Consider the following 22,625-nt stretch of genomic DNA (forward strand, 5'->3'; position numbering starts at 1 on the left):
CCCAGCACGTGCTGCCCCGGGGGGTGTCCTTCCGCAGAGCCCCTTCTGCCCGACGGGGGCGCAGTCACGCTGGAGCCGCACCACCGCAGGAGCTACTGGGCGAGGATCAGGGTGCGGGAAGCAGGACTCCCCAGAACCCATTCAGTGCCCGCCGTCTCCACTTCCTACCACAAGACTGGGCCCTTGGCGGAGCTGGAAGAAAGCTGAAGGCTCCAGCTCGTGCACGTGCTGGAGAGAGGGTCTCTGAAGTGGGGGGGTGAGGGGAGCTCCTGTAGGAGAACCCGTGGCCGCTCCAGCAGCTGCTCGCCTGCCCTCATGTAATCAGTTCGGAGAGAACTGCGTAAGAACCAGGAAGCGTGAGCCGTGCGGCCTTACCCCAGGACCCAGGTCTCCAACAGACACACGAGGCTATCTCCCCAGGGAAACCAGATGAGTCCCCAACCTCACCCTGGGCCCATTCCTGTGTGTGCACTGAGACCCTACCCCTGTCTCACAGAGAGGCAGCCCCGGGCAGCGAGAGCCAGGGCTCCACCAGAAGCAGGGCATTAGGAAGGGGCCTCCTCTCCTGAGTGGGTGGCAGCCCCAAGTGTCAGCTTCCAGCTGTGCAGTAGGTAAGGGAGGAACCCCTGAATGGAAGACAAGGGGTTTGGACCTAGCCCAGCTGTGCCCCGGAGGGTGGCAGGACCCTGGCCTAGACTCCCTGGGACTCAGTTTCTCTCTGTGGGGTAGATGGAAAGATGGGAATCAGACAATCTGGAAGTCAAGGAGTGGTCAGTGGAGGGGGATTCCTGTCTTCCATCTCAGAGGTGCTGAGGTTCTGCCCCGTTCCCCCCCACCCCCACCCCACTCATGCGTTTGAGGCTTTGATTGAAATTAAAATCCTGTACGAAGTGCTGAGGACAGAATGGTAGAACTAGACAGAACCTGAGAAACCAGAATTATTCCATGTGTTTCACAGACAGGGCCCAGGGCCCAGAAATGACCCCGTTATGGGCACGCGGCTCGTCAGTGTCAGGTGCTGATGGGGAGTGGGGGGCGGGGGGGCTCTAACACCACCCCCTGGGCTGGGAGCTCAGTTCCTACCTCAGGCTCCTCGGGATCCAAAGTCCACAGGCAGGTGCTTCTCAGAGGGTGTCGGCCACAGTGAGTCATGACATGGCAAACGGGTGACTCAGCATGAGGCATTCCCCACACACCACCGACCCACTGTCTTTTGTGAGCAGTTAATTCCCAAGCTGCTTATGGCTTTTGACACCTTTGAGGTGTATTTTAAATTCTGAGAAATGACTAAAAATATGCTTTGGCATGTTGGGTATGACTGACTGTGACGGAAGGGTTAGAAAAGCAGATTTCATTCTGAAAGTTGCCTCGCTGCCTCTTTCCAGCTTGCCGAGTCCAAGCCTGCAAAGCCGGACAGGGGAAGTTCCTATGGGCGGTCTGGGATGACAGGTGACTAAAAAGGTAAAGACAGACCTAGGAGCTCCATGGGGCTGGGGTTAGGTCCTGGCAATGACCCTCATGTGCGATGGTACCAGCTGGAGCACAGTGTCCGACTGTGAGACTGTCCAGCTGTGAAGGAGGCACAGCCACGGCTGTAAGCCCAGCCTTAGGGGCCCCTTCTGCTTCCCCCAAATTCCTCATCCTTTCAGCCATAGTCCTTTCTGGCTGTGTGGCCCCCCGGCAAGTGACAGCAGCCTTCTGAGAGCCTCTGGCAGTCATGAGACCATTGGTCAAAGGACTTCTAGGGTTCTGTCTCCATATCACCAAGGAAGCAACTGGGAGTTCAGTCTACCTCTCCTCCACCCATCCCCCTACATGAGAATGTTTCCAGCTCAGGCTTCAGTCTCTTCCCTTCTCACATGGCACACTCTCCCCTGGCAGCTTCTCACCAAGGCATGGGCTTTCAGCCCTCACCCCGTGCCCATGACACACCAATCTCCATCTCTAGACACAACCTCATCTCCAAGTACTAGGTCCATATGCAGTCTTCTGCACATTCCCTCCTAGACCTCCCACAGCTCCTTGAACTCAGCACATCCGAAATGGAACTCATCATCTTTTTCCTAAACCTCCCCCACCCCAGTATCATTTATCTCTTGACAAATAGCATCATCATCTACACTGTCACCAAGCCGGAAATCTGGGAGCCATTTGGGACTCCTTCTTCTCGCTCAACTCCCACATCTAAGTCCCTTCCATTTGCTCCTCTAATATCTCCCAAGGTCTGCATTGCTCACTGACTTAGTACAAATCTCTCCATCTCACTTGGACCCTTTTAAAGCTCAGCACCACCTGCCCCAACATCCTCCTCTAGTCTTTTCTCAATATTTCTTGCCAGCAATTTTCTAAATCACACGTATGACCCCATCACTACCCTACACAAAAACATTTCATGTCTCCTTACTGCCTGTGGGATTAAAAATATCTAAGTTCCCTAAAAAAATATATCTAAGGTCCTTAATATGATCTCCGAAACCTTTCATAACGCTTTGTGACCCATGCCAACCTCTAGCCTCAGATCCTGCTGCCCATCTCTCAAAATTACATTCCACCACACAGAAAATTGAGCTCCATAAACTCACGCATAGTTATACTTCCTGGAGCCCAGAGGAGTGGCAGGAGTTGGGGCCACTTGTGTATAGTTCCTGCTCTCCCATCCACACAAAAGCCCTTGTCCTGCCCTAGCCGGTTTGGCTCAGTGGATAGAGCGTCAGACTGCAGACTGAAGGGTCCCAGGTTCGATTCCGGTCAAGGGCATGTACCTTGGTTGCGGGCAACATCCCCAGCAGGGGGTGTGCAGGAGGCAGCTGATCAATGCTTCTCTCTCTCTCATTGATGTTTCTAACTCTCTATCCCTCTCCCATGTTTCAGTACCACGGAGAGCGTCACATGGGCTGGTCCCCCTCCCCAGGCTCTCTCCTCTTTGTTTTGCCTACGCTGTCTACTTAGTTGCCTCCTCCCACTTATTATTTAGAAACCCAGCGCAGACATGGTTTCCTCCAGGAAGCCCTTCTTGAGCCAGCTGAGCAACTGTCATTTCCTCCTCTGAGCTACCTGAGTAACCTGTGTGTCCCTCCATCCCACCCACACATTGTGCTGATGTTTGTCCACCCACACACACACCCGCCCCACATTAGGCTCTGAGTCCCCAGGGCCCATACCCTGTCTGATTCATCCCTGCCGTCCAGTACACAGGAGGTGTTCAGAGAATGTTTGTTGATTGAATGAGTAAATGACATTTAGCAGGTGCTCAGAAGTATGTGTTGATTTGTATCATGTGTCTATTGCTCTCAGCGACTCCAAAACCAGCCAGATTCCTCTCCCGGCCCTTCTGGAAAAGGCATTTTCTCCCAGATTGACTCCACCCTCCATTAGCTTCTAAGTGCCATTTTTGTCCGCCCTTTTATTACCTTCTCCAGGTCACCACCCGCAAGTGGGGAGAAGGCACCTGGCCAGGTGTTCCCAGCTCGGATTTGTTGGAGCCCCTCCATCCCCAGCCCAGGCCTGCTCAGGAGTTTTCTCACAATGCTTCGTCTCTGCCTCTCTCTCCTGCTCAGAACAGATGGCTCTGAGTCCCCACAAACACAGGCATTTCTGTTCTGTCATCTGAACATGTTTAACACTTTCTAAATGACAGAAGCTTCATCCTCCTCTGGTCATGGACACAGACCATCAGAAAAGAAGAACCCCTTGAAAGACATCGAATCCAGCCTCTTCCCTTTCCCATGGAGAGACTGCATCTGAGATAGGACCAGTGGCCTGCCCAAGACCATTGCAATGGACACCATGTTTGTTCTCTTGTTTTTTATTGTTTTGTGGGGGGGGGGGTCTTTTTTTCCCCTTTCATTGCTGTTTTGTTTTGATGTTCAGAGTCCATCCCCTCTCCTAACAGCACCCTCGTTTCCTGATCTTAGTGGAGTTAGACATCAAGGCATGGCATAGGACAGTGATGGTGAACCTTTTGAGCTCGGCGTGTCAGCATTTTGAAAAACCCTAACTTAACTCTGGTGCCGTGTCACATATAGAAATTTTTTGATATTTGCAACCATAGTAAAGCAAAGTCTTATATTCTTGATATTTATTTCATATATTTAAATGCCATTTAACAAAGAAAAATCAACCAAAAAAATGAGTTTGCGTGTCACCTCTGACACGCGTGTCATAGGTTCGCCATCACTGGCATAGGATCCTCTTGCCCAGTGTTTTAAATCTTGAGTAGGGTGGCAAAAGAACAGGGAAAATCTGTCTGGAGCTTGGTGAAGGCCGCCCAGTAAGATGATCCAAGGAGCCCTGGCTCCTGAATCTCCTATCTTCCCATCAATTTTGTGAACTCCTGGTGTGCTTCCAATACATTTCCTTCCGACTTAAGGTAGTTTCTGTTGCACACAACCCTACCACCCTAACTGGCGTGGCCACACAGAAGGAGCACGTGCAGTCACATACCTCTTGCTGCCTCCTGACAGCTCTGTCTCTAGAGTCTGCATCAAACCAAGGAACCTCACAGGCCTCCCACCCCCAAACCCACCAGGCATGGAGGAAAGACAGACACTTCAGGGACTAAAGCAGGCAGGCTGATGTCTGGTGTTGCAGGGGAACAGCCAGGGTTGGGGTGATCATCTCGATACACATGTTCAATCCTTCAAGCCTGGGGTCAGGGCGGAAGAAGAGCTTTTATCAAGACCCTGTAAACACATCTCCACATGCTCGTACACCAACACAGAAAGGAGCAGCACAGGCACACACACTGCAGGCACACCCGCATGCCAGGATGACACCTGGGACCTGGCATGCGGCACGTTTCTGGGAAGAGCAGTTCATACATTGCGGGAGCAGGTCAGGCTTGAGGACCTCAACCTGTTGAGCAGCATGTTCCCTCGTGACATTCCCAACAAACAAGTCCCGAGTATTAGTGACGGGGATTACAAAGCAAATGCCCTTTAAGCCAGACAGGTGTGTTCCAGTGGCCACTCCTCTGCTCTACTCTGAGTGGCTGAGCTCACACCGACCTACACCTGTGACCTCAGCGCAGTCTGGTACTGGTCTCTCCCTCCCAGAGTCCACCAGGCCCGAAGCTCCCACTCTGCTTCAAACCACTTCCGATGATAACATCCTATAAACTCCTGCCCAGCATCTTGTCTAGCTCAGTCCTGAGAAGCTCCACCCACCCTGCCCAGCAACCCAAACACCAGAATCCATTGAAGTCAGAAGAAACTGTCCCAGATTACAGGACTCAAGCCCCAACTCCTCAGCTTGCATCTGAGCCCCTCTGGTCCCAGCCAGTCTCTCCTGCCTCCTTTCCCTCCCCTAAAACACACACGCACTCTCCTCTCCTGCCACACCATACCTCCCCCTCTCCCCCCCATCATTCATCACAGACCTGCTCCATTTCCCATACCTTGGCCTGGTCTCTTCCTTCCACTGGGAATTCCCTTCCCCCACAACTTCTGCTATTTGCCAGCTCCTAGGCCACCTCCCCAAAGGCTTCTGAGGGATGTAATCCGTTCCTCGGCCCATAGGTGTGCCTCACTAGGCCTAGCTGGTCAGAGGCACAGGTAACAACCTGGACTTGGGTTTGGCATCAGAAGTGAGGGGAGTGGGGGAGGCTTGTAGGACTGAACCCTTAGCCTGTAGGGTCTGACGCCATCTCTGGGTAGACTGTCAGAACCGAGTGGGACTTCAGGACACCCAGCTGGCGTCAGAGAATTGCTTGGTGCCGTAGGAACCCCCCACCCACATGGTAATTGGGTGCAGAACCCTTTACTAAATATCCTCAGGAATCCTTTTTCTTATCACGGGACAGCTCCCCCCATTTCATGAGCTCCAAGTGTCAAATCCTGGGTTGAGGGGCTGGTCGGCGTGGTGTGGCCTCTCCTGGGGGAGAGCTGGGCCTGGAGAACAGGCGTGGGCTGAGCGAGAGTCTATAGCTCCTGGAACTTGTCCCATCCACCAAAGAGCACAGGGAGGGCACACAGGGGGCAGGGATGGAGCAAGCAAGGGCCAGGAGGTGAGCATAGGGCTGGGTCACTGCCCTGCCCACAGCTGCTGGGAGACAGGCACAGCCTGGCACAGGGAAGGGGGCGATCAGCAAGTAAACAAGCGATCGCTTGGCCGGGCACCAGGGGAGGGGAGGGGAGCTCATGCTCACAGGCGGAAGAACATGCCGCCCGCCTGGAAGCTGCTGATCTCCTGCAGGGCCCACTGCGCCCAGCTGCTCTGAGCCCAGTGGGAGTCCCGCAGAGCCAGCCCTCCTAGTGGGCTGTGCTAGGGTCAGAGCGTGGGGACGGGGTGGGGGCCAGTGTGCAGAGCAAGGCACAGCCAGGAGAGCTCCTGCTCAGCCCTGTGAGCCCCGCGTGGTTGGGGCGGCTGGGTCTGCGCAGGCTTGGGCACGCCTCCGTGCAGCTCCCTGGAACTTGAAGCCACACACCCACACCGCACCCTCGCAGAAACCTATCTCCAGGACTACGGGTTCGGCCCCCGCCTTTTGTTCAGAGGCTGACTTCACGGAGAGGGGTGTCCTGGGCCTCCTGGCCCTGCAGAGTGGGGACACTGAGTCACAGTGGGAAGTCCAGGGTGGAGAGGCCTAGAGACCCATCTGAGCGGCTCCCTCAGTTTCCCCACCTCTTCCTTTCCTGCTCCCACTCCCAGCAGAGGCACGGCGAGACTATAAATAACACAATGGCCCAAAGGCCTGAAATCCATGGGCTTTGTACTGGCCAGACTTTAATCAGGGCCTCCTGACAGACAGGCTGAGGACCCCAGGCTAGAGCAGCCCCGTGCTGGGTGCAGGCGCAGGCCCAGGCCTCCCACGGAGGGTGCTGATAGCTCAATTCCCAGCCCCGCCACAGGCACGGCCAGCTCTCTAGCTGGGAGCAAAGACATGGCAGGTGCAGCTCGGCCAGAGTCCCAGAGCCACAGCCAAGGGTGAGCAGAGGCACTGACACTGTGGAGACCAACAACGGGGTTGCAGACAGGGTGGGTGGGACTCCTCGCTGCGGGACTGGGGGGCCTCAGGAGTCCTCTGTGGCAGCGTCCGTGCCAGGAAGCAGGCGTTGGCACTCCACATCCTCGTCATCCGGGGTCCCTGTGTGAGGAAAAGCTCAGCCAACCCCAAAGGAGGCAAAAGGAGCTCTGGGACCAGGCCTGTCAGGAAGTCCTCTAGCTTCCATTTTCAAAACGAATTCCAAATCCGACCCCGTCTTCAATGCCACCACCACGGTCCCAGCCCCGCTGCTCTCCCTTGAGGCTGCGGAGCCTCCTGTGGCCTCTCTGCATCACTGCCAAGCCCCTACAGTCTGTTCTCAACACAGAAGCCAGAGTGATGCTTTTGCAGGATAAATCAGTTGCCTTAAGGCTCATCTGCTGGAAATCCCACAGGGCCCCCATCTCACTCAGAGTTAGAGCCCCAGTTCCCACAAGGGCCCCTCGAAACACCCCATGCTCTGACCCCGTTGCTGCCACCCTTATGCCTTTCCCCTCGCTCCTGCTCCAGCTACACTAGCCTCCTTGCCAGTCCTCAAACACATCAGGTACATCCCACCACAGGGCCTTTGCACTAGCTGTTTCCTCCCCGCAGACAGCTGACTGGCTCATGCCCTCAACTCCAAATCTTTGCTCCAATGTCACCTGTGCAGTGAGGACCTCCCTCATCATCCTTTTGAAAATTTTAAACTGCCCCTACCTGTTCCTCTCGGCCCACTTTTCCTGCTTTATGTCTCTCCGTAGCACTTATCACCTCAAACACACTCCATCTTTTGCTTTTTGTTTGTTTGTTTCATGAATCTCTGCCTTCTAGAGCATCAGCTCCATGAGAACTTGGACTTGGCATTCACTTGCCAGCATCTGCAACCTTGCCTGGCACATAGCAAGGGCATAATAACTATTTTTGAATGAATGAATGAATGATGAATGAATGAACAAACAAATAAACTGGCCAGGAGCTCAGGGGGTGGCTGGTGCTCCTTGCTCCTATGGGGTTCAGCCCTGAGCCTGGCATGGGTGTGAGGGGTGGAGGTACCTGAGCCAGGCTGCTGGGCCTGTGCCTGGTCTTGCTCCAGGTGCAGTGCAACCTGCAGGAAGCAGCCGCCCCCCAGGACGATGGCGAAAGCACAGCACAGGAAACTCTGCTGAAGGCTGAGGAAGCGCTGCAGGTAGGTATTGGGGCGTCTGGCCCGCAGGACACTGGAGATCTGCAGAGAAGGGAGGCTGGGGCTGCAGGCCCACCAGGGCAGCTTGCAGGCCTCACCACATGCATTTCCTCCCCAGACCTTCCCCACCTCACACACACTCAGGCCCGCCCGCAGCCCAGCCACCCACATGGCCTTACCAGTCCAATGAGATAGGGGCTGCTGGCGTCTCCCAGGACGTGGCCCACTGTGATCTGAAGCGCCTCTGCGGTCCCCCGGCATTTGGGCAGCACCACTGACTGTAAAGCACAGGAGCCCCAGGGTAGCTCTCCAAGCGAGGGCAGGGAGTGGGTGCCCCCTCATGCCCCCACCTGCTTCTCTCCTGCCAAGACCCGGAGGTGTGATAGGCTGGCCCAGGGAATACAACGCAAGGGAGTCAACGACCCCAGTGCCTGAAGCCCCACCACCAAATGGCAGGCCCCACCGAGGTTCAGGAAGACTCCCTGGTCTCCCAGGATGGGGGTGCCAAGGCCCCTGCTGAGGCCACCCCTCTTGAGGGTTTGCTCTTAAACTAGCAGGGACAAGGCATGGCTGGGACAACAGAGGTGGGTGGGGCCTTCCATCTCAGGGGCCCGGAAAGCAGCAGTGCAGGCTGCCAGGGTGAAAGTGGGTACACCGCCAGGTGCAGGCATGGTGGGCCCTTGGGCAGGACAGAGGAAGGACAGCTGGGCCTTTCTCTCAGAAGTTCAAGCCCACCCTAGCTGGTTTGGCTCAGTGGATAGAGCATCGGCCTGGGGACTAAAGGGCCCCAAGTTGGATTCTAGTCAAGGGCACATGCCCAGGTTACAGGCTCGATCTTCAGTGGTGGGTGATGTTTCTATCTCTCTCTCTCACCCTCTCTCTTCCTCTCTGAAAGCAATAAAAATATTTTTAAAAAGAAGAAGGAGGAGGAGGAGGAGGAGGAGGGGGAGGAGGAGGGGAAGTCCAAGCTCCACTTGGCAGAGACCAACAGCAGCCTAAATGGGGAGGCCCACACAACAACCCGGAAGAGGGTAGGGAGGTTGGGAATATGAATTCTGGGGTCAGGATGTCTGTGTGACTTTGGGCAAGTTGCTTTCTGTGTCTCAGTCTCCTCCTCCCCACGTGGGGATAATAATAGTGCCTCCCCGGAGGGTTATGCTCTTATCGCTCTTCATCTGGTACCTGGAGGCTTCTGTGGACATCGGATGGAAACAGCATCCTACGACTGGGAGGCAGAACGCCTCCGGACATTGGAACGTGCTGTGCCTTCTGCCTGGCCGGCCTTCCCTCTCTGGTCCAGCTGGAGCATCCCTCTTTGTCCTTTGGGACTGACCTTTGGGTCACCTCCTCTGTGAAGCCTTTCAGAGTTCAGGGACCTGCCCTGAGTTCCCACGGCCCTTGTGTAACCCCTCTCGACTCAGGGAGGGAGCTCCTTGTCAGAGAGCCGTGAACAAGGGGATGGACTGCACTCGTCCGATTTTGCAGAGGGTTCACGGACTGAGCAGCTGCCGTGCCAGACCAGTGGTTTCCAGGAGGGCTGGGCAGCAAAGCTCCGAATTTCTCTTGGGGTCCCTGGGGTACAGCGAGGCACCAGGCACAGAGGGGACTGCTACATAAATCAAGTAGATCTGGAAACTGGTCCCAGGAAAAACCCTGCCTGGACCCACAGCTGTGGCAGGGCCCAGGGTGGGGGGTTCAAGCAGAAGCCACACGGTCCCCACGGAGCAGCTACAGGGGAGCCTCCCACTGCAGAGGCTTCTCCCTGAGAGCTAGGTGTCCCTAGAGCCCATCAGAGAGCACTAACAATGAGAATAATCACTAACATGTACTAAATGCTTCCTGTGTGCATATCACTTATATATGTGTACATGTATATATTTATATGTGAATATATATATGTGAGTATATATTTATGTGTGTATGTTTATGTGTGTGTATATATATATATTTAAATATATATGTACATGTATATATTTATATGTGAATATATATATATGTGAATATATATTTATGTGTGTATATTTATGTGTGTGTGTATATATATTTAAATGTATGTGTGTGTGTATATATGTATATATGTATGTACAGATATACACAAATGAATATGCATATGTATATTCAGCCCAGCCATGAGGGGATATGATTATTATCCACATTTTCTCGGTAAGCAAACCTCCCACAGGAAGGGTGAGTAACCTGCAGGGTCACCCAGCCAGGAAACAGCAGGGCTGAGCTTCGATCCCAGGCCTTCTCCCTCCAGTGCCTGGCCTACTGACCACTCAGCCGCTAGGAGCAAGGAGGAGCCTTTCCACAGTATTTATGTGTTTGTTCTAGAACATTTGGAAAGCAGAGAGAAGGATAAGAAGGACAGGTTCATCCCTAGCCCTGCAAACAGGTAGCTGGTAGAGACTGGGGTGGGGCATTCCAGGCCAGGGACAGTGTGAGCAAAGGGAGCAGGAGGCCAGGGACTGGGAGCCGCAGGGGGTCTGGTGAGAGGGGCCTCGTGGGTGGGCAGGGCAGAGTAGTTGGCGTCACTCTTGTGGGTGACCCACTCATCCTGGGGTCACTGGTGCTGAGCCACTCTTTCCAGGTGCTGAGAAAGCGGGGCTTCCCACCCATCACGGCAACCTGCCAACAGGCCTGAGGAGGAACTGACCACAGCGCTGCACCTTCCCCAAGCACTTCCTTCTCACCCCATAATTATGTGATTACTCACTAGCAGTTCTGGGGAAAAGGACAGGAATTCCTAGAGGCCAGGCCCTGAGTGTCCAAAAAAGCCCATTCGGGGGCCAGGGCTGCTTGGACCCTCAGAGTAAGATCCAGGCAGGCTGCTCCCATCCTCCTCCCCGCCCCCCAACCCAGGAACCCCAGGCAGTGGCTAGAGAGGTAGGTCCCCCCAACCCCTTGCCTGCTCTGGGCCCCCTTGTCTCCACGTGGCCATAGGGCCAGGGCTGGGCCCGCCAGCTGCTGGAGAGCCCAGCTGGTCATTGTAGAAGCAAGAGGCTTTTGGGTTCCCAAACACCCGGGCTCGCTCTATTCTGAGACAAATACACCTCTGTTTTTATTCCCCTCCTTAGAGGAGCAGTTCCCTTTATAGCCTGGGGTATAACCAGCGCCAGCCAAGGGCCCACAGAGATTCAGAGTGGCAACCATCAGGTGCAGACCCCCTGGCAGCCTGCCTCCTGCGCTCCCCACTCAGCCCTCACACTGGGACCCCCTGGGAGTGTGAGCAGACACCCCTGAGAGTGTGAGCAGACAGCTACCTGGAGGGCAGAAGGCAGAGCAGGGAGGTGCTGGGACTGGGTCAGCAGCACAGGAGTTACCCTGCAGCGGGTAGGAGGAATCTGCTGGGAGGTGGGAGATGAATTCCAGACCCCAGAGGACAGACCTGGGAGAGGGCGTGAGCTCCCCTCTGCTCTCCTCCCCAGGGCTGGGCTGGACTGAGCTGACTCTGGGTCACCCCAGGTGGGGCCCAGACAGACAGGGGGCTGGGCGGGAGCTGGAGCCCACGGTAGGTTTGGGGAAGCTGGGAGCTCCGTCTGGAAGACACAACTGTTAGCCTTCCGGGGAGCAGTGCCCTCGGGAACCCAGCTGGGCTAGGGGGAGCTTGTTGGAGTGGGTCTCAGGTGGGTCTTGGCTGTGATGGAGCCAGATCCTTTTCATCAACAGGATGAGCCAGGCCGGGGTCTTCCCAGGGCTCAGGGAGGGAGCTCCTTATCAGAGAGACGTGAACAAGGGGTGGACTGCACTAGTCAAGTTTTGCAGAGGGTTCACGGACTGAGGAGCTGCCGTGCCAGACCAGTGGGCTCCAGGTGTGCTGCGAGGGACATCTATGTCAGGATCCCATGGAACGTCCACTAGAAATGCAGGTGCCTGGCCCCCAGTGCAGACCCACTGCATCGGAGCTGAATTTGCAACAAGCTCCCCAAACCTGAATAATGAGCTTCGAGAACCACTGGACCAGAGAGCCCTAAGGTCTCTTTCCCCGGGAGAATCCGGCCTCTGTTATTTGTGGACTTTCGGACCAGAGAGCAGTGCTCCTGAGGCAGGGTGGACATGGAGGCCGCCTCCGTGGAGGCCTCAGGAACCCGCCGGATGCGGTAGCAGGGATTAGCCCACCTGTCCTCATAGCCGGGGCCTCCTCACTCCCTGGGTCTTGCCCAATGAGACCACCTGTGCCTCAGGAGCAAGAGCCTGCGCACAGATGGGACCCTTCGGCCATACCCATGTCCCCACACACTCCCTGCCCTGATCCAGGCTGCTTCCCCGCAGCCCTCACCTACCCCCCGCCTTCTCCCCTCCCTGCTCCTGCCCCATCTCTGGAAAAGCAACACCAGCTTCCCAGGATCTTCTGCCAGCTCAGCTGCCATCCTGTCTCTCCCCGGGCACCGCTTCCTGTGGGCTGGGTCTGCACTCCAGGTCTCCTTCTTCACCTCCCTCTCCTTCCTGGCCCTGCTCCCAGCTGGCATCTACTCCTCCTCCCCACACACCAGGTCCCCACGGCTGCCCCTCACCTGTGCGTGGCCAAGGCCACGTCCTCTCTGCCAGGGACCTGAGCTCCCAAGACTGCAAGCGCTGGCCCAGCTCCCACCGACAAAGTGCCCAGAGGCAGTCCTCGCTAAGGGGCTCCGGGAAGGCGGGGAGGCAGAAGAATGGGCCATGAAGCCTTCCCGGGGTGGTGGGCCTTGCTAAGCTTGGGGGCTGGAGGCCTCCGGGCCAGGAAAGGACCCCAGGGAGCACCCAGGGGTCTGGACTACGGCCAGCCGGCCCCCTGGGTAGCTCCCCAGCAGAGCCAGATGGGTCCAACTATGGCCGAGCAGGCCCTAGCCCTCCCCTTTCCCCAACCCCTACCCCCAGCACACACAGCCCTACAAAGGGCGCTTCTGGGCCAGGTTAATCATTCCTGCGAACACAGACACTGGGGGACATGAGCGCAGTCTTCGCATATCTCTGGTGCTGTCGCGTGGAAAAGGGAGCAGCGCAGTGGGGGGCAGGCGAGGGCGCTGCGGGGGGCCGGTTTCAGCTCCCTCTGACCCGCCTGGGAGAACAGCTATGTGGGGTCGGAGGTAGCTCCCTGTGCCTGAAAGTGGGCAATTCCACAAAGAAAATGTCTGCCAACACGTTCCTCTTTCCCATTCACCTGCAGGGCTTTCCTGCAGGCTCCCTCATGTACCCCGCCAGGCCTGTATGGTTACCCCTTTTTACAGACAAGGAAACAGGCCCAAGGCCACTCAGCAGGTCTGTAGCTGAGTTTGGGCGGGAGCCCAGGTACCCTGTGTGGAGAGAGGAGAAGAGAAGACCTGCCCGCCCTGCAGCTGATACAGCCACCCAGAGTCAAAGACCCCGCAGGCCCGTCTACCCCGCTGAGCCTGGGCCCCGGGGAGGAGCAGGAGTGAGCACCCCTTCAGCAGCCGTACTCAAGCAGGCCTTGTCGGCTGATTAAGTGACTGCACTTCCCCACGGCCCTTTCGAACGCAGGTTCTAGGAGCCAGGATATCTCTGGGAGATGGAGGATGAGAAAGTGGGAACCTCTGAACTGCTCTCAGAATCCCAGCCAGCGGGCAAAGCTTCTCACATACCATCTCATTTCACCCTCACAGTAACCCATAGGGCAGTTTCATCCCCACTTGCCACGCAGGGAAACCGAGGCTCAGAAGCACTTGCCTAGGTCCGTGGTCGGCAAACCGCGGCTCGCAAGCCACATGCGGCTCTTTGGCCCCTTGAGTGTGGCTCTTCCACAAAATACCACGTGCGGACTTCGTGGCCCATGCGCAGAAGTCGGTATTTTGTGGAAGAGCCACACTCAAGGGGCCAAAGAGCCACGTGTGGCTCTCGAGCCGCGGTTTGCTGAGCAGCGGTTTGCCGAGCCGCAGTTTGCCAAGCCACAGTTTGCCGACCACTGGCCTAGGTCATACAGCCCGAAAGGGACAGCAGCAGGGCTGAAACCAGGTCTGTTTCTGGAACCCGAGCCCGTGCCCTGGCCACCCCATCCTCAGGACAGCGCTCAGCCAAGCTGCTCCGATCCCCTGTGCCCAGGGATGAGGGCTCTTGGGTGCCCCAAGGTCTGGGACCCTGTGTCATCCACAGGGCACAGCCCTTCAGTGCTCAAAGCCCTTCCCTGGTGTCTCCGAGAAGGAAGAAGGGAGACTGGGAAGAAGGGAGACTCTGGACCTAGCAGAGGGATGCGGTCAGGACAGCATCCGGCCTCATTACAGCCCCTGGCATGGGAGCTGTGATGGCCCAGACCCGCCTGGGCTCAGTGGCCAGAGCCCTAAAGTCCAGCATCCCCATCTACAAGCCCAGAGGGGAGGCCAAGGAGCCTGCTTTTTGAAAAGCAGTGTTGTCGAGAAAGAGGGTGGGAGGAAGGGAGCCCTGGAGTCAGAAAGCCTGGGCTCCGGTTCTGGCTCAGGGCCTTTGCATGCTGTGTGCCCTTCATCCGGGCCCTGCCCTCTCTGCGCCTCCATTTGCTCATCTGCAAAATGGGTGATAGAGGAGACGCTTATGAGTGTCAGAGAAGCCCATGGCCAAGGACCTATTCGGTGACCTCGGTCCCCTACCCCAGGGTCTCCCTCCCAACATCCAGGCCACCTAACAGCAGGGGTCCAGCCTGAGCCAGGCCGATTCCAGCTCCCGCTGCTCAAAGGCCCCAACACCAGCCCCCCACTCTGACCCCACACCTACCAGCAGGATATCAGCAACCACTGCCCAGTTGCAGGACAGAAGCAGCTCCCCAAGGGCCAGGAACACCTGTGGACAAAGGGCAGCGGGTGAGGCCCCTGGACCTCAGTCACCGGCCCCTCCGAGCAATGGCTCTTCCCGCTGCGGAGAGGGAGACTGAGGCTGCACAGAGGAAGGCCCATCAAGACTTACTGGGATGAGCTCAACCCCCAGTGTGGGGCGAGCAGGAGGAAGCCAATCGGTGAGTCTCTCTCATCAATGATGTTCCTCTCTCTCTCTCTCTTCCTCTCCCTTCCTCCCTGAAATGAATAAAAATATATTAAAAAAAAAAAAAGACTTCTTGGGATGGCTGAGTCTGGAACCATTTCATATTCCGGCAGCCTCAAGGGTGGGTGGGCATTCCCACGGGGCAGGCTGGCAGCCATGACCCAGAGGGGGGCCAGGCCCGGCCTGGGAACAGCACTCTCTCATGGGCAGCCCCCGGGTCCAGCACTTGAGGTCACCCCTGGGGCCCCAGCAGGAGGCAGCCAGGACTCCAGGCCACCTTTAGAGGGAGGACAACAGTCTGGGAGAGGGCAAAGCCCTTGCCTCCTCTCTGCTCCCCTAAGGCCTGTGGACACTGATCAGGTGCCTATTGTGTGTCCCCCACCCCCACCCCAATGTCTGCTGGTAACAGGAGGCCTGTCTCTCCCAGCTCCCTAAACCCCCTCCTCGTGCCAAAGGATTAGGACAATCCTCATTCCACTCACTCAAGAAGAGCTTAATGAAGCAGCAAGAAAGAGAAAAAGAAGTCTTATTTCTGAGTTTCCAAGAGCTTATTGGGGTGGAACTCGCCATTCCTGGAGTCACAGAGCTGTGCCCTGGGCAGCCCAGGCTCTGGCTTCCAAAGGCCTGTGAGCACCCAGGGCAGAGGAACCAAGGGCTCACTGCCTGCACACACACCTACTGTGTGCCAGGCAGGGTCAATCTGTCCCCCACCTAACCTCTCAGCCACCTCTTAAGGTAGATATTGTTACACCGATTTCACAGGTGAGGAGGCTCAAGCCCAAGGTCACACAGCAAAACCCTCTCTGGCAAGCCCCTCAGCCCTGTGGCTGGCCCTGTGCAAGGTGAGGGACAGGAAGCTGGGGGGCAGGGAGGGAGGCTCCACAGAGGCCTCAGCAGCCACATGCCCAGCGAAGCTGGCAGGAGAGAGGCAGCGGAAAGCCCAGGACGGGCAGGGCCCCGGCTGGAGGTGGCACTGAGCAAAGCCCTGGAGGGTGGGCAAGATCAGGGTGGGCTGAGAAGAGCCCACAGGCAGGAGGCAGCGGACCCGCTGGAGCAGAGGCAGAGAGGTGGGCATGCACACGCCGGGCGGGGCGGGCAGGAGGATGGCCCAGTGTGGGGAGAGGGCAGAACCCACCGAGGAGGGGGAGCAGCTGTGTGTTCTCTCATCTAACCAGGCCCTGGCCCTCTGCACCCAAACTGGGGAACCCTGAGGGCAGGGCGGGTCTCCCTCTGGGCCTAGGAGGGCTGGGCACCCACAGGGTGGGAGGCAGACCTGCTGGCAGGCAGGTCCCAGGCAAGGCCCAGGCAGGCCGCAGGCCCGCATTCCAGCCTGACAGGATTTGTCCCCCCAGCCTCCTGAGGCCACATGAAAGCCTGGGTTGGGCTCACAGCCACCTCCCCTCACATTCCAGCCGCTCCACCTGGACCGCCACCTCCAGCCTGTGGCGGGCACCCACCCTGGCACCGCACACTCTGCCTCTCCCTGCCCCCTCACAGCCACAGGACATGCTGAAATACACCTTTTCCTTCCTGCAGCTGGGCAGGGTGCGTCCCGAGCCCAGAATAGAGCAGATCAGAGGGAGGCTGCAGCCACAATGGGCCATTCAGGCTGAACGCAGCTGCCGGCGAGGGTGCCAGGTTTCCTGACACACCTGGAAACCGGCCCCAAGCCACCAAATCCTCTCCACACGGCGGCTGCAGGGGCCAAAGGCCGGGCGGAGACGCCGCCTCCCAATCCCACAATTACAGTCTCCTGAGACAGAGGCTCAAGGAGGGGCCCTCCAACAAAGGGGTGTGTCCTCCCCGTGGACAGGCCAGCCCCACCCTGCCAGGCCGGGCTACCCTGGGGAGGGCACCACCCTCTGGGCCTTGGTTTCCCCAGCCAGGCAGCAATCGGGTGGCCCAGACGCTCTGCCAGGCGCCTCCAGCCTGTGCTTCTACAGCTGGGACCCTCGCCGGGCACCGCTCCTGTTCCCCACAGGCTGCGTGCAGCTTGGGTCTGAGAGCTCAGGGGCGCCCGTCACCAGGTCAGACTCTGGTTCCTAAAACTGAGAAAGGGCTGTGGCTTGAAATGCAGTTGCCGTGAAGAATGTAGCCGACTGTTTGAAGCTACTCCTACGTGGTTGCCTCAGCCCCACAGGCAGGCACCTCCTGGTCACCCTCTCCCGATGGCCACAGGCTCCTCTCACTGACCAGGTCCCCAAACGTGCTGTCTCCTGCTGTGCCCCCACGTCGCTGTCCTCACTGGATGAGCCAGCCAGGACATAGGCTCCAGACAGATGGCCACCAGCGAGCCCCAGAGCTGCTCTCTGGGAAAGCCTGTTGGACGCCATCACTCAGGCCACACACGGGGAGTGGGAGGGGGAGCCCCCCCATACACGGCTCACCCTCACAGCCCTCCAGTCACTGAGTCCTGTCCATTCTGCATCCTAAACGTCTCTCCAATCGCCCGTCCCTCCTGCCCACTGCTGCTGGCCCGGTCCAGGCCTCCCCTCTCCCTCCTCCTCACCAGTTTCCCAGGCCCCACACCCCCGACCCAGCGCTGGAGGGGACTTCCAAAAGGGAAATCGGATTCTGCCCTTGTCCCCTCATCACCTCATCGCGCTCCCCTGCACCCTGACTGAGTCCCCCTGGGTGACAGGGCCTGGGAACGCTGCCTGGAGCCTGAGAACCGTGTTGCCTCTCAGCCTCTGGCCTTTCCCATTTCAGACTCAAGAGGATTCCCCCTTGATGACTAGCCCTGGCCTTGATCACCCCGTCCACGGAGGCAGGCACACACACACTCACACACACACACTCACACACACTGTGATGCAGGCACACAAGCACGCACAGACACGTGTGTATGCAAGACCTCACACGCGTGTACACAAGCTTCAGCACACATGCACAATCTCACATGCGCACATGTACATGGACACTCATAACCTGGGACACACATAAAACTCATGCATCACAAGTACACACATGTGCAGGTCACATGAATGACATTAAAACTCAGGTGGCCAAAGCACCAACCAAGTAGACGGTGGCTGTAAACACTGGTACATGCTCACTTGGTGAAAAACAGCCTAGCATGTGCGTGTGCATGCTTGTGGTCTCATAACATGGACAGCACACACAATCACATGTGCACACACACGTATGCATGTACACAAACATGCTCGTGACCTCGCACTCATGCACATGGACGTGCATACACTCACACCTTCACACACACACACACACACACACACACACACACCTCTCCTCGGGCACACCTGCACACACAGGGCGGCAGGGGAGGGAGCCGGAGGGAAGAGGAAGCCCCTGCCCAGAGAAGGCTCAGTCCTGATGGGGTGGTGGGCAGTGTCTTCACCTTGGTCCACCTAAGTCTTCCAGTTGGGCAGTATCATCGCTTCTTGGCCTTTTGGCTAAGATCAAGTGCAGTTGGGCAGTATCTGACCTCTGACCTGCAAAGAACGGATTCCAGGCCCCGCCAGGAAGGGTGGTGGCAGACATCCTCCATGGGCCCATGGAGACGGGGACAGAGCTAAGACCCGATCGTCTCCTTTCATGGATCAGCTCCTCTCCCCGTGAGGCTGGCCCAGTCAGGACACAGGCCCCAGGCACAGACTGGCTGCCAGCAAGCTGCCGTGCTGGCTGGCACACTTCGCCCCTGGGCCTGCCAATCTGTAATTGCAGGGACTGGCTTCAGGGCACAAGGGCACCACCTGTTTCCCAGGGGCCAGCAGCAGCCCGCAGCCTGATAGGCAGGCAGGTGGGGAGTGAGACCGTGGGCTCTCCAGGGGGGCTCTGCTGACCATCCAAGAAGAGACACCTGCTAGATCTTGGCAGGGAAGTGGGGCCTTCGGAGGAAGGGCCAGTGGGTCTCTACCGTCCCTCTGAGGAAGCCCCTGGCAGGTCTGGTTACTCCAGCCCAAGATGCAAGAGAAAAGGGCTTATTCACGAAGCCCCTCCAGGGCTAAGTTGTAGGAAAGGCCCTGCCCAAGTTTGGGCACCTGCATGGCCCAGCTATCTGCCCCCACCACCCCGGGCCAGAGAGAAAAATCCTTAGCTGACCCTCACTACGGCTGTGGTGGGCACTCGTGCTGGCACAGCCCCACCAACCACTTCACAAGCCTCCCCCGTGGGCACCAGGCTGGTCAGATACTGGGCCTCCATCCCTGCTTTTTGCTCAGGAGTCCTCAAAGCTCAGAAGGAAAGAATTCCCTTCTGGATGTAAAGCCTCAGTCACTGCCAAGTGGCTCTGTCCTGGGTGGTGGTGGACACATCCCTCCTTGGGCAAGTAGTGAACTCAGAGCTATGATCTGGTCTGGGCTAGAGGGGGCCTCAAAGGTCATCTGGAGCAGCTCCTGTGTGAAGATGGAAGGCTGAAATTGCAACATAGACTTCCCTTTCCCCCCAAAGGAAAAAAGAGTAACTCAGAAAAATGTTGTTTTTCACCAAAGAACAAAACTTAATGAGACAAACATTAAGTATTGGCAGACAAGGGGAAAAACAAACATAGTTCTGAACTAGAGTAGAGCGCAGAGCTCTTCCCAGCTCCCTCCCCAAACTATTCTCCAAAATCCCCTTATGGGAGGGAAATAACGGAAGGATCCTAAGTCCTTGCTCCTGGCTGAGAACCAGGGGCAAAAGCAAGTAGAGAAAGTGAACAATAGCTCCAGTTACTGACTCCACTCAAGGCCAGAGCACAGCCCCCATCCCAGAAGGGACACACCCAGTCATTAGGTAGAATATGGTAGAGCATTTACCTAAATCCCAGAAGAGAGAGCGGGGAGCCCAGGTGTTGGAACAAAGACTCCTCAGGCCTCACCTGAGCCCTGCAATTCCCTCAGGCGGCAGAAAACCTAATGCTCAACTCCAACTGCCACTCCTTTGGAGAAGAGAATGTCACAGAGAAGGCTGGAAGGGAGTCAAGAGCAAAGTCGCCCACAGACCATCAAAGCAAATTCAGTATCTGAGCAGAGCTGCCCAGGCCCAAGCTAGGAGGAAATTCTCAGCAGATAGAGAGAGTAGAAGAAAGAAAAGGAAAGGGAAGGGAAGGGAAGGGAAGGCAAGGCAAAGAGCCCTAACCGGTTTGGCTTAGTGGATAGAGTATTGGCCTGTGGATTGAAGGGGCCCAGGGTTGATTCCAGTCAAGGGCATGTACCTTGGTTGCAGGCACATCCCCAGTAGGGGACATGCAGGAGGCAGCTGATCGATGTTTCTCGCTCATCGATGTTTCTAACTCTCTATCCTTCTCCCTTCCTCTCTGTAAAAAAGCAATAAAATATATAAATTTTTTTAAAAAAGAAATGAAAAGGAGGGAGGGGAGGGGGGGGAAGAAGAAAGGAAGGGAAGGGAAGGCAAGGCAAAGAGCCCTAACCGGTTTGGCTTAGTGGATAGAGTATTGGCCTGTGGATTGAAGGGGCCCAGGGTTGATTCCAGTCAAGGGCATGTACCTTGGTTGCAGGCACATCCCCAGTAGGGGACATGCAGGAGGCAGCTGATCGATGTTTCTCGCTCATCGATGTTTCTAACTCTCTATCCTTCTCCCTTCCTCTCTGTAAAAAATCAATAAAATATATAAATTTTTTTAAAAAAGAAATGAAAAGGAGGGAGGGGAGGGAGGGGAAGAAGAAAGGAAGGGAAGGGAAGGAAGAGGGGATAGGGGTGGAGAGAAAAAAGAATCCAACCTAGAAGACAGATAATATGAGAAGGAACAGAAGACAATTCCTTATAATTGCTTCAAACTAGATTGAATGTTCATTCAATCAAGAAAGAGCTCAGAGATGAAATGAACCCCCATAGGATGAGATATAAAGGAATATCACAGACCTAAGGAAATAAATGGGGGGTAGGGGGGGCGCAAAACAGAAAACAACATTATTACAGAACAAACACATTATAAACAGCTAGAAACAGAATAGGCATTAACAGAAGACTTACTGATATAAAGAAAATGCTTGATATAATCTCACTGACTAGTGATTTTTTTAAAACACCAAGAGGAGGAAACATGAGAGAGAAGTAAATGATATGGAAGACACGTGGAGGTGCTCAGGGCGGGACTGGAGCAAGCAAGCACCTAAGGCACGGATTTAAGGAGCTGCTTACCCTCAGGTGACACAAGGGCAGAGTCAATACCTGAGAGTGAGCGCCTCCTGAAATTATGCGTCCTCAATGCCTTGCTTGCCTCACTCTAGGCCCAGCCCTGGAGATGAAACAACCCAAGTAAAAGCAAACAAACATAAGAAATATTCAAAGAGTTGAAATGGGGAAGAAGGATACTCCGCACTGATTCAGATAAGAAGAACATTATTAGGCCCGGCCCGCGTGGCTCAGTGGTTGAGCGGCAACCTATGAGCCAGGAGGTCACAGTTTGATTCCCAGTCAGGGCACATGCCCGGGTTGCTGGCTCAATCCCCAATTGGGGGGCGGGGGGTGCAGGAGGCAGACGATCAATGATTCTCTCTCATCGTTGATGTTTCTATCTATCTATCTATCTCTGAAATCAATAAAAACATATTTTTTAAAAAGGAGAAGAACATTAATGTTATTAGGAAGAGATTTTGTAGGATATTTACCACTGAGACATAGCCTAGCCATGGTAAGCGTCTTCCGACATGATTCCCAAGATGGTCTTGTTTTCTCTCCCTTGCCTTGACTGCAGCCTGTAAGAGACCATGAAGCAGAGGGCCTAGCTAGGCTGTGCCTGGATTCCTGACCCACAGAAACAGAGAGGTGATAAATGTGTGTTGTCTTCAACGGCTAAGTTTTGGGGTGAGTTGTTCCACAGCAAGAGATAACTAATATCCTAGCTAAGCTACTGAATTTCAGGAATGAATGATAAAGCCTTCAGATATCCAGATGGAAAAAGTGACTCAACATGAAGGATTTTTTAAAAATCAGGCTAACTTCGTTCTCCATGGCAACATTTGATGCCAAAAGACAACGGAGCAAATGTTTGCAAAGGAATGAGGGAAAGAAAATGTGAGCCAGGAGTGTATACCCACTTAGATGTTGTTCAAGTAAAGAGTCGAAGAGGAGAAGACGATCTCAAACATGAATGAACCAAAGGAATACAATCTCTCTAGCCTTTCTGGGGGGACATGGGACGAGGGAGAATGAATACAACTACTTAACCCCCCAAATCTACCCGGTTAGGAGGAGAAGCAAAATAAAGAACTCAGGAATGGAGGATCTATGTATAGGGACTGATAGTGAGCACTGCATCTATTTAAATCTGGGACTGCTGTCAAACAACCAGAAGGATTATACTTACAGAACAGACTGTGGGTGTTATACATCTAGAAAAAGTAAAACTAATGATATAACTAACAAAAATCAGGAGGCTGGGTCCTGGCCGGCATTGCTCAGGGGTTAGAACATCTGCCTATGCACCTGAGGGGGAGGGTTGAGTGTTCGATTTAGGGTCTAGGTTGTAGGTTCAATCCCTGGCCAGGTCAGGATGTGTGTGGGAGGCAATAGACGTCTCTCTCACATCGATGTTTCTCTCTCTCTCTCTCTCTCTCTCTCTCTCTCTCTCTC

At 55.7% G+C, this 22,625-nt stretch overlaps 1 protein-coding gene and 2 long non-coding RNA genes across 3 annotated transcripts in view; 1 reads left to right on the top strand and 2 right to left on the bottom strand.

Moving 5' to 3' along the window:
• LOC106726570 overlaps positions 1 to 3,987 on the top strand; it is a 6,377-nt gene extending 2,390 nt beyond the window's left edge. Inside the window, exons 2-3 of the long non-coding RNA XR_001362635.1 lie at positions 1,386 to 1,461; positions 3,420 to 3,987. This is a non-coding gene — a long non-coding RNA (uncharacterized LOC106726570). The remainder of the gene's footprint in view (positions 1 to 1,385; positions 1,462 to 3,419) is intronic.
• Positions 3,988 to 6,703: 2,716 nt separating this feature from the next.
• SPNS3 (spinster homolog 3 (Drosophila)) overlaps positions 6,704 to 22,625 on the bottom strand; it is a 44,202-nt gene continuing 28,280 nt past the window's right edge. Inside the window, exons 9-12 of the mRNA XM_005869025.2 lie at positions 14,826 to 14,891; positions 8,324 to 8,422; positions 8,015 to 8,186; positions 6,704 to 7,081 (exon numbers count right to left, since the gene is read on the bottom strand). Coding sequence (XP_005869087.2) covers positions 7,008 to 7,081; positions 8,015 to 8,186; positions 8,324 to 8,422; positions 14,826 to 14,891 — 411 coding nt within the window. The 3' untranslated portion in view covers positions 6,704 to 7,007. The remainder of the gene's footprint in view (positions 7,082 to 8,014; positions 8,187 to 8,323; positions 8,423 to 14,825; positions 14,892 to 22,625) is intronic.
• On the bottom strand, positions 11,412 to 12,997 carry LOC106723581. Its single transcript, XR_001362634.1, has 3 exons — positions 12,659 to 12,997; positions 11,894 to 11,961; positions 11,412 to 11,683 (listed from the first exon to the last, which is right to left on the bottom strand). It is a non-coding gene; the product is annotated as an uncharacterized LOC106723581 (long non-coding RNA).

The sequence above is a fragment of the Myotis brandtii genome, unplaced genomic scaffold (genome assembly GCF_000412655.1).
Source record: "Myotis brandtii unplaced genomic scaffold, ASM41265v1 scaffold284, whole genome shotgun sequence".
NCBI classification, from domain to species: Eukaryota; Metazoa; Chordata; class Mammalia; order Chiroptera; family Vespertilionidae; genus Myotis; species Myotis brandtii.